Source organism: Bos grunniens, chromosome 1 (assembly GCF_055505025.1).
Source record: "Bos grunniens cultivar Pamir isolate PY7600 chromosome 1, Bosgru_T2T1.0, whole genome shotgun sequence".
Lineage (NCBI taxonomy): Eukaryota > Metazoa > Chordata > Mammalia > Artiodactyla > Bovidae > Bos > Bos grunniens.
In genome coordinates, this window is record NC_141165.1 from 3,128,725 (window position 1) to 3,140,863 (window position 12,139).

A 12,139-nucleotide genomic window follows, 5' to 3' on the forward strand; every position below is an offset into this window, starting at 1 on the left:
AGAATTATTATTAAAGCTGAAATAAGTAAATGACTTATAATTAAATTTACTATAGACTTTAAAGGAGAAGGCAATGGCACCCGACTCCAGTACTCTTGCCTGGAAAATCCCATGGATGGAGGAGCCTGGTAGGCTGCAGTCCATGGGGTCGCTAAGGGTCGGAAACAACTGAGCGACTTGACTTTAACTTTTCACTTTCATGCATTGGAGAAGGAAATGGCAACCCACTCTAGTATTCTTGCCTAGAGAATCCCAGGGATTGGGAAGCCTGGTGGGCTGCCATCTATGGGGTTGCACAGAGTCGGACATGACTGAAGTGACTTAGCAGCAGCATAGAGTTTAAAAGGCCTTAAATATCTTGAGCATCTTGAACTAATATTTGAACATCATTATGTTGTAGAGTACCTTATTTTTAATGTGCCTTTTTGAAACATACTTTGATATCAGTTTACTGGTTGATTGTCTAATTCTCATAGAGTTTAAAATACATACAATCCCCTTATTTGTATATTTTAGGTATATGAAGTCTAACAGTAGAAAAGTGTATATACTATAAAAGTGAGAAACTGGAGTAATAATGATAAGAAAACATAGTATAGGATGCTAAAGAAATTTTAAGGAAGTCTGGCAGTTAACTCGCGGTACTCATTTTCAGATATTTACCCTTAGATGTTTTAAGAGTATGACAAAATGTATAGAGAATATGAATTTTATGTTGTAAGATATCCATGGCCAAATACAGGCTTGAGAGGTGTTTAATCCGTTCCACACAGTTTTTTAAAAAATTATCTACCAACACAAGTAAAGAGATTTCACATAAAATTCTGGATTTTTAACTTTTCTTGAAAACATTGAAGGAGAGAAAAGGATGTCCCAACAGTTGACAGACCTGCCATCTTACACTCCCTTGTTTGACTTCTTGTTGGTCTGTCTCACTGGCTTAGAGCCAAGGGTCGGATTGAAGCAGAGGGTGAGCCGTAGAGCCAGAGAGGATGCGTTCAACACTAGCTGTGCGACTGTAAACAAATTGCTTCATCTCTCTGTACCTCATTTTCTCTAGTGAAATGAAAATAAGGATGAAGATGCGTCATTGAGTTCTTCAGATCAGATCAGTCGCTCAGTCGTGTCCGACTCTTTGCGACCCCATGAATCACAGTATGCAAGGCCTCCCTGTCCATCACCACCTCCCGGAGTTCACTCAGACTCAGGTCCATCGAGTCAGTGATGCCATCCAGCCATCTCATCCTCTGTCGTCCCCTTCTCCTCCTGCCCCCAATCCCTCCCAGCATCAGAGTCTTTTCTAATGAGTCAACTCTTCGCATGAGGTGGCCAAAGTACTGGAGTTTCAGCTTGAGCATCAGTCCTTCCAAAGAAATTCTAGGGCTGATCTCCTTCAGAATGGACTGGTTGGATCTCCTTGCAATCCAAGGGACTCTCAAGAGTCTTCTCCAACACCACAGTTCAAAAGCATCAATTCTTCGGCGCTCAGCCTTCTTCACAGTCCAACTCTCACATCCATACATGACCGCAGGAAAAACCATAGCCTTGACTAGACGAACCTTTGTTGGCAAGGTAATGTCTCTACTTTTGAATATGCGATCTAGGTTGGTCATAACTTTCCTTCCAAGGAGTAAGCGTCTTTTAATTTCATGGCAGCAGTCACCATCTGCAGTGACTTTGGAGCCCAGAAAAATAAAGTCTGACACTGTTTCCACTGTTTCCCCATCTATTTCCCATGAAGTGATGGGACCGGATGCCATGATCTTCGTTTTCTGAATGTTGAGCTTTAAGCCAACTTTTTCATCTCCTCTTTCACTTTCATCAAGAGGCTTTTGAGTTCCTCTTCACTTTCTGCCATAAGGGTGGTGTCATCTGCATATCTGAGGTTATTGATATTTCTCCCAGCAATCTTGATTCCAGCTTGTGTTTCTTCCAGTCCAGCGTTTCTCATGATGTACTCTGCATATAAGTTAAATAAACAGGGTGATAACATACAGCCTTGACATACTCCTTTTCCTATGTGGAACCAGTCTATTGTTCCATGTCCAGTTCTAACTGTTGCTTCCTGACCTGCATACAGATTTCTCAAGAGGCAGATCAGGTGTTCTGGTATTCCCATCTCTTTCAGAATTTTCCGCAGTTTATTGTGATCCACACAGTCAAAGGCTTTGGCATAATCAATAAAGCAGAAATAGATGCTTTTCTGGAACTCTCTTGCTTTTTCCATGATCCAGCGGATGTGGGCAATTTGATCTCTGGTTCCTCTGCCTTTTCTAAAACCAGCTTGAACATCGGGAAGTTCACGGTTCACATATTGCTGAAGCCTGGCTTGGAGAATTTTGAGCATTACTTTACTAGCGTGTGAGATGAGTGCAATTGTGTGGTAGTTTGAGCATTCTTTGGCATTGCCTTTCTTTGGGATTGGAATGAAAACTGACCTTTTCCAGTCCTGTGGCCACTGCTGAGTTTTCCAAATTTGCTGGCATATTGAGTGCAGCACTTCCACAGCATCATCTTTCAGGATTTGGAATAGCTCAACTGGAATTCCATCACCTCCACTAGCTTTGTTCGTAGTGCTGCTTTCTAAGGCCCACTTGACTTCACATTCCAGGATGTCTGGCTCTAGGTCAGTGATCACACCATCATGATTATCTGGGTCATGAAGATCTTTTTTGTACAGTTCTTCTGTTTATTCTTGCCACCTTTTTTAATATCTTCTGCTTCTGTTAGGTCCATACCATTTCTGTCCTTTATCGAGCCCATCTTTGCATGAAATGTTCCTTTGGTATCTCTGATTTTCTTGAATAGATCCCTAGTCTTTCCCATTCTGTTGTTTTCCTCTATTTCTTTGCACTGATTGCTGAAGAAGGCTTTCTTATCTCTTCTTTCTATTCTTTGGAACTCTACATTCAGATGTTTATATCTTTCCTTTTCTCCTTTGCTTTTCACTTCTCTTCTTTTCACAGCTATTTTTTTTTTCCCACAGTTATTTATAAGGCCTCCCCAGACAGCCATTTTGCTTTTTTGCATTTCTTTTCCATGGGGATGGTCTTGATCCCTGTCTCCTGTACAATGTCACGAACCTGAGTCCATAGTTCATCAGGCACTCTATCAGATCTAGGCCCTTAAATCTATTTCTCACTTCCACTGTATAATCATAAGGGATTTGATTTAGGTCATACCTGAACGGTCTAGTGGTTTTCCCTACTTTCTTCAATATAAGTCTGAATTTGGCAATAAGGAGTTCATGGTCTGAGCCACAGTCAGCTCCTGGTCTTGTTTTTGCTGACGGTATAGAGCTTCTCCGTCTTTGGCTGCAAAGAATATAATCAACCTGATTTCGGTGTTGACCATCTGGTGATGTCCATGTATAGAGGCTGAAGTTGAATGGTTCTGTGAAGACCTACAAGACCTTTTAGAACTAACACCCAAAAAAGATGTCCTTTTCATTATAGGGGACTGGAATGCAAAAGTAGGAAGTCAAGAAACACCTGGAGTAACAGGCAAATTTGGCCTTGGAATACGAAATGAAGCAGGGCAAAGACTAACAGAGTTTTGAGTTGTTCAGCAGATAAGATGATGAGTATACACAAAGTGTTTAATGCAGTTTTTGCCTTATATGCATTGCTTAATGGATGCTAACTGGAATTATTAATAATATTTACCTGACCCCATTAGGTGTTTGAGTTTGATGAGACTTCTCCATAGGAGAGGACTTTACTTTTTAAATCTGTTCATTCATTTGATGAGTAGACTGTGTCAGATTCTGCTTTATAATATAATTGCTTATTTACATTTTGCGATTGTCTACTAGAGTATCTTTCCCAGAATTCCTTATGTGTAGTTCAGTTGCTCAGTCATGTCCGACTCTTTGCGACCCTATGAACCACAGCACTCCAGGCCTCCCTGTCCATCACCAACTCCCAGAGCTTAGTCAGACTCATGTCCATTGAGTTGGTGATGCCATCCAACCATTTCATCCTCTGTTGTCCCCTTCTCTTCCTGCCTTCACTCTTTCCCAGCATCAGGGTGTTTTCAGATGAGTCAGCTCTTCGCATCAGGTGGCCAAAGTATTGGAGTTTCAGCTTCAACATCAATCCTTCCAATGAATATTCAGGATTGATCTCCTTTAGGATGGACTGGTTGGATCTCCTTGCAGTCCAGGGGACTCTCAGGAGTCTTCTCCAACACCACAATTCAAAAGCATCAATTCATCGGTGCTCAGCTTTCTTTATAGTCCAACTCTCACATCCATACATGAATACTGGAAAAACCATAGCTTGGACTAGATGGACCTTTGTTGGCAAAGTAATGTCTCTGCTTTTTAGTATGCTGTCTAGGTTGGTCATAACTTTGCTTCCAAGGAGTACGTGTCTTTTAATTTCATGGCTGCAGTCACCATCTGCAGTGATTTTGAAGCCCCCCAAAATAAAGTCTGTCACTGTTTCCACTGTTGCCCCTCTATTTGCCATGAAATGGGGACCAGATGCCATGATCTTAGTTTTCTGAATGTTGAGCTTGAAGCCGACTTTTTCACTCTCCTCTTTCACTTTCATCAACAATTATACGCCAATAAAATGGACAACGAGGAAGAAATGGACAAATTCTTAGAAGAGTACAACTTTCCAAAACTCGACCAGGAAGAAATAGAAAACCTTAACAGACCCATCACAAGCACGGAAATTGAAACTGTAATCAAAAATCTTCCAGCAAACAAAAGCCCAGGTCCAGACGGCTTCACAGCTGAATTCTACCAAAAATTTAGAGAAGAGCTAACACCTATCCTGCTCAAACTCTTCCAGAAAATTGCAGAGGAAGGTAAACTTCCAAACTCATTCTGTGAGGCCACCATCACCCTAATACCAAAACCTGACAAAGATCCCACAAAAAAAGAAAACTACAGGCCAATATCACTGACGAACATAGATGCAAAAATCCTAAACAAAATTCTAGCAATCAGAATCCAACAACACATTAAAAAGATCATACACCATGACCAAGTGGGCTTTATCCCAGGGATGCAAGGATTTTTCAATATCCGCAAATCAATCAATGTAATACACCACATTAACAAATTGAAAAACAAAAAACCATATGATTATCTCAATAGATGCAGAGAAAGCCTTTGACAAAATTCAACACCCATTTATGATAAAAACTCTCCAGAAAGCAGGAATAGAAGGAACATACCTCAACATAATAAAAGCTATATATGACAAACCCACAGCAAACATTATCCTCAATGGTGAAAAATTGAAAGCATTTCCTCTAAAGTCAGGAACAAGACAAGGGTGCCCACTTTCACCATTACTATTCAACATAGTTTTGGAAGTTTTGGCCACAGCAATCAGAGCAGAAAAAGAAATAAAAGGAATCCAAATTGGAAAAGAAGAAGTAAAACTCTCACTGTTTGTAAATGACATGATCCTCTACATAGAAAACCCTAAAGACTCCACCAGAAAATTACTAGAACTAATCAATGATTATAGTAAAGTTGCAGGATATAAAATCAACACACAGGAATCCCTTGCATTCCTATACACTAATAATGAGAAAACAGAAAGAGAAATTAAGGAAACAATTCCATTCACCATTGCAACGAAAAGAATAAAATACTTAGGAATATATCTACCTAAAGAAACTAAAGACCTATATATAGAAAACTATAAAACACTGGTGAAAGAAATCAAAGAGGACACTAATAGATGGAGAAATATACCATGTTCATGGATTGGAAGAATCAATATAGTGAAAATGAGTATACTACCCAAAGCAATTTATAGATTCAATGCAATCCCTATCAAGCTACCAACAGTATTCTTCACAGAGCTAGAACAAATAATTTCACAATTTGTATGGAAATACAAAAAACCTCGAATAGCCAAAGCGATCTTGAGAAAGAAAAATGGAACTGGAGGAATCAACCTACCTGACTTCAGGCTCTACGACAAAGCCACAGTTATCAAGACAGTATGGTACTGGCACAAAGACAGAAATATAGATCAATGGAACAAAATAGAAAGCCCAGAGATAAATCCACGCACATATGGACACCTTATCTTTGACAAAGGAGGCAAGAATATACAGTGGATTAAAGACAATCTCTTTAACAAGTGGTGCTGGGAAATCTGGTCAACCACTTGTAAAAGAATGAAACTAGAACACTTTCTAATACCATATACAAAAATAAACTCAAAATGGATTAAAGATCTCAACGTAAGACCAGAAACTATAAAACTCCTAGAGGAGAACATAGGCAAAACACTTTCTGACATACATCACAGCAGGATCCTCTATGACCCACCTCCCAGAATATTGGAAATAAAAGCAAAAATAAACAAATGGGACCTAATTAAACTTAAAAGCTTCTGCACATCAAAGGAAACTATTAGCAAGGTGAAAAGACAGCCTTCAGAATGGGAGAAAATAATAGCAAATGAAGCAACTGACAAACAACTAATCTCAAAAATATACAAGCAACTCCTACAGCTCAACTCTAGAAAAATAAATGATCCAATCAAAAAATGGGCCAAAGATCTAAATAGACATTTCTCCAAAGAAGACATACAGATGGCTAACAAACACATGAAAAGATGCTCAACATCACTCATTATCAGAGAAATGCAAATCAAAACCACTATGAGATACCATTTCACACCAGTCAGAATGGCTGCGATCCAAAAGTCTACAAATAATAAATGCTGGAGAAGGTGTGGAGAAAAGGGAACCCTCTTACACTGTTGGTGGGAATGCAAACTAGTACAGCCACTATGGAGAACAGTGTGGAGATTCCTTAAAAAACTGAAAATAGAACTGCCTTATGATCCAGCAATCCCACTGCTGGGCATACACACTGAGGAAACCAGAAGGGAAAGAGACACGTGTACCCCAATGTTCATCGCAGCACTGTTTATAATAGCCAGGACATGGAAGCAACCTAAATGTCCATCAGCAGATGAATGGATAAGAAAGCTGTGGTACATATACACAATGGAGTATTACTCAGCCATTAAAAAGAATACATTTGAATCAGTTCTAATGAGGTGGATGAAACTGGAGCCTATTATACAGAGTGAAGTAAGCCAGAAGGAAAAACACCAATACAGTATACTAACGCATATATATGGAATTTAGAAAGATGGTAACGATAACCCTGTATGCGAGACAGCAAAAGAGACACTGATGTATAGAACAGTCTTATGGACTCTGTAGGAGAGGGAGAGGGTGGGAAGATTTGGGAGAATGGCATTGAAAAAAAAAAAAAAATACATGCTTTGGTTCAGTAATTATGCTTATAAGAATTTATCCTGAAGGGGAATAATCATGGATACAGTACAGAGATATTAATGAAAGACATTCATTGTGAGGCTGTTTATAGTGTTGGGCAGTTGAAAGCATCCTGATTGTTTACTAATAAAGAATTGTTACAGCTATATAATAGATTACTAGGGATCCACTAGAAGTGATAATGTAGACTTTTTAATGGGAAGGAAGATACGCCAATTTATGTAATCAGTATACTTAACACGGTGGATCACATTAAAACTACGGGTTTTAAATGCTCAGAACAAAGAAAGAATACATATAATAAATTGAAATGTTAACTGGTGTTTTCAGCTAATACAATTACAAATAATTTTAGTTAGCTCTATTTTCTATATTTTGAAAGTTCCTATGGTAAATGTGTATTATTTTGCCAGCAAGATGAAGGGTATTATAAATGTGACAATGGTTTAAGTTACAATTCAGCTTTTTGTGCAGGAGTATACTGCAGACATATGTAATAGAATGTTGAGGTAAAGATTACCAGTGAAGTTCAGATTTGGAAAATAATTTTTAAAAAGAAAATTTAGTGCTACTTTTTCACTTCTTTCCTACTAGTGTGTATTAAAAGTCCCTGGATCCTGTAGAAAGCTTGTTAATGTTTGTAATGCTCACTTAATCGTTTCAGTTTTGCATTTATTCCTAGTCAAGGCAGGAAAAAGAGTATCATTTTTCTCCGTATTTTTCATCTTCCAGGTGGGCACTTTTGGTGACATTGTCCAGTTCTCACAATGTATCATTCCTTGTCTGAAACTAGACATCCTCTGCAGCCAGAAGAACAAGAGGTGGGCACTGACCCTTTGTCGAGCTACCCAGACCAGCCTGGAGGTGAGTTTCCTGCGCGGATAACTGCTGAGCTGCTGGGAAAGTTGGCAGCGGGTCTCCAGCTAGCCCCGCCCTAGACGTCTTCCTCTAGATGAGGCTGCACAGAAGAACTTTTAAGACCATTTTGCTGGATAGATATGGAGCGCTGTGACACTGAGCGCCAACTTTTAATTGTAGACACATTAGCCTTAGCCCATGTTTAATGCACTGTCATTCTTAAAAAAAAAAAAGAAATCCGTAAACTTAAACGCTTCATTACTTCAGCATAAGAATTTTGAAATACAAAATGGTCTGTGTGAAACATCTTCTAAAGATGTCTAAACTTTTGGTGTTCATTTTTGTGGGGATTTTTCTTCTTTCTTTCAGCAAGTTGAGATTATTATAGGGTAAAAGACTTGCCTGATTCTTCTCTTTTTTTTTAATAATTGAAATTTGTGTTTTTCTTTTAAATATCTATGTATGGAAATTGTTAAGAGATCGACTCTGTTAGGGCCTACCCTAGAAAAATGTGTTAAATGTGTATGTATTGGAGCTTTATAGTATTTTCTCAATATTAATAACATAGTATCTTAGAAGGAAAGAGTAAATTTGTGACAATTCTTGAAGCTTTATCCTTATTTCAACTAAATATTTGCTGAAGTCGATTCATGATTCAAGTAACTACTTGTACATTTTCACTCATACATATACCAGGATTGTAAGATCTATTTTAAGAAATTATACTTAGTCAAAGTCATTCACATATGTTTTCTATACTTCAGATAGTTTTTTTTCCTATATTGATGTAAAGGTCTGCATTAAGTAATGTTTTGGGAATTAAAAAAAGTTGATTTCCTAAACGTAACTATTTCTTTAGCACACAAGCTCTTGGGTTTATGGAGTGTGTAGATGTTGTTTTGTCCATCTTTAATACATTCCACATCATCCAAATGCCCTTGTTTTTAATGAAAATAGTGTACAGCTTGTTTTCATGATTTTATTTTTATATTTGCTTCTATTTAAACTGCTATTTAAGGTTTTGATAGTATGAAAAAAATGTTACTGTTTAGTTTCAGCATTTAAAGAATTTTAGTGGTGAGAACGATACAGTCATCCCTAGTGATGCTTTTTTTCTTAAATGTCATACCTTTAAGAAGTACTCTTAATTAAATAAGTCAGATCATTCTGCAGTCACTTCCATAAGTGCATATTTTAAAAGTGAATACATTTTTGTGTTATCAATATATAAAATATTTTCACCAAAATGTTCTGATTTATTTGCTTATTTTTGAATAAACATTTTTTTTAAGTGTGTATTTTTCTCTGGACTAGGTCATTAAATATTGAGGTTCATTTTTTAAAAACTGGTTAAGAAAACATTTTAAATTAATTTTATACTTTATTGTTTGCAGGAATAAGGTGTTACCTTTACTGAAAAGGCTTTTCATTTATATCCTAGCCAACATTTCTATGACATACAAAGTTATTAGGACTGAATTGATGTTTAAAAGTGCCATTAATTCATTTACCCCAAATGTTCATTAACAATGTAAATGTATGCTGATGTTCTATGAGACAAGGAAGTGACTAATGACTCTTCCAACTAACAACACTTAAAATGAATAGAAACTTTAGATAGCTAATCTTGAAGTAATCAAGACCCTCATTCAGCCTGGCATCTCTGTATGCTCTAAAACAGCTGTCAACTGTTAAAAATATACACAAAACACACATAAGCGCACGCACACGCAGAAGAAAGATATGTAAATATCTAGTTCTTCAGAGCCAGAAAGGTTACTAACGGTAGTGGGTTTTGTGCATTGTATATGTAAATATTGTATATAAAGCATCTATTTCATCTTAGGTTTTCTTTTTGCAGAAAACTGTGCTGCATTTTAATGGGGTTGTCATATTTACTTGAAAAATCATCACCTTTTTAGTATGTTGGTTTATTTTAATATATGTCTTTCATGGGGTTCTCCACGTATTTGAAGCCATTTATACTTTTCCCACAAGGGAATTTGTGGCAACTAGATGACTCATTTTGTAAGTAGTCAAACACTGGACTTAAGCAGTGTTTTCTCTGTGTAGAAACCATGTTTTTTGTTGACTTGAAAAAATTCCTTTTGCATATTCCAGAAGTAAACAAATAAGTCTTTAATTTCTGAAACCTGAATTTTTATATTTACAGAAATATACTACATTTCCGAGTTAAATGGTTCTGCATATTCTGGAAAGGATTAGCAAAAATAGCCACATAACAGATAAGACAGAGAGAAAGTTACATATCATTGGTTTACTTTCATGGATGTTTGAGGGAAGTGAGTGAGGGCAGAAAAAAAAGTATTTGCATATATACATGCAAAATCTTAGGGCACATTTTCTGTGTTAATTAAAGTTTTAAATGCTTGAATTTCTCTTTCAAATTGAAAACACCACAGAAAGTATGACATTTTCTCTGTTGAATTTGGTTATGTACCAAAATTATCATCTTAAATTTCAAGATCTTTGATCAAAGGGTATTACTAATTGACAAGTTACCTATAATTCAGTTTAAACCATAAAAAAACCTTATTTTTTCAGCTATTCATGATTATTCAGTCCTAGCATGTAACTTTTAATGATTTAATTAAATGAAAAAGTAATCATTTTAAACTAAAAACAATATGAAGACTTAGGGAGACTTAACCTATTATCAATAAAGAAATAACATTATCAGAATCACTCGTTTTTCTCCAAGCTTATAAGAGATTGGAACGTTAACTCACGATGAGAAAACGTTTTCCTCTATTAGGTCTCTGTGAAGAATTGCAGTTTGTTACATACAGCCAGAGTTTTTAGCTCTAATTTTATATGCCTTCTTACTTAACAGCTTTTGCAGTATTCAGATAATTACTTAATGTAATACCTTTTTATGTAATACCTGTTTCAAAGCTTTCTTTTTGGCTCTTGTATAAAATACTTAGTAACCTACTTAAAAAATATCTAAGACATTCAGAACACCCTGCCTGCTTCATTTTTGCCTCTTTACAATTTTTTTGTCTCAAGTCTTCCTTTTTTTGGTTTATTATATCATAGAATTACATGGCTGGAAATGGGTGCCTGGCTTTATTGATGAATAAATTGGTGGTAATAAAATCAGCTTAATGTAGTTGATGCAAGAAAACGATGCGGTCCTGTTACCATCTTTAGTGTGGCTTTCCACGTTGTAGAGGTGTCACTGAACTCAGGTTTGGGTGCTTGCCACTTGAAACGTCCACAGCCGTGTGACGTGGGCTGCCCGTCCAGGGCCCAGGGAGAAGGTGGGCTAGTGTCCCGGAACCAACCCCGAAGGTTCTGCTCGGTGTGGCAGTGTTTAAAGGGACAGCAGGGCGGTTGGGCCAGAGTCGTCACCATCCTCCTTGTGGGCAGGCTGTTGCCACTGCCTCATCTTCTTCTTCACTCAGTTTCTCTTATAAGACTGGTGAAGGGGAGGCTGGGAGAGAGATCTGGCGATCTCTTAACTCCTTCTTCATTTCTTCTTTATCTGTAAAGTACCAACACGTCAGGCAAATATTATGTATTCAAAATATTTGAAACGTGTGCACGGGCCAGAGGTTAGGTAAAACACAGCTTTGTTAAAGTGACAAGAGTGGCCCGTTGCAGAGAGCTACTTCCTACAGTAAACCACCTGTGAGCGTGCTGCGTACACGTCACCCCTCTCAGACATCGTTCCATTTCTATGGGATTATGAACAAAGATCCTTTTTCTGTAGCTTCTTCATGCTGATACACAGGGTGCCGTATTCTTAACGTGGAAGATGCTGACAATCTGTAGCGTCTTTTTGTTGATAGTTTCCGTTGCCTGGCTGTGTATATGGGCAGAGTAAGCCACAATTCCTTTGATGCCCACAAAGATATGCATACAGTTTATAGTGTTAATCCTCTTCTCTTTAAGTCCAGGTCTTATAAGTGTGCTAGTCACGGGTTCAGGATTGCTCAGGACAGAGCAGCCTGTGTCTTGACTACAGGTG

General features: G+C 37.5%; 1 protein-coding gene across 10 annotated transcripts in view; it reads left to right on the top strand.

Moving 5' to 3' along the window:
- The window catches only part of TBC1D5 (TBC1 domain family member 5), a 595,415-nt gene that overhangs the window by 228,403 nt on the left and 354,873 nt on the right, over positions 1-12,139 (top strand). For all 10 annotated transcript variants that reach the window (XM_086386662.1, XM_086381937.1, XM_086380405.1 and 7 more), the window contains one exon: positions 8,020-8,151. In XM_086386662.1, the coding sequence (XP_086242788.1) occupies positions 8,055-8,151 (97 nt within the window). In that variant the 5' untranslated portion in view covers positions 8,020-8,054. The remainder of the gene's footprint in view (positions 1-8,019; positions 8,152-12,139) is intronic.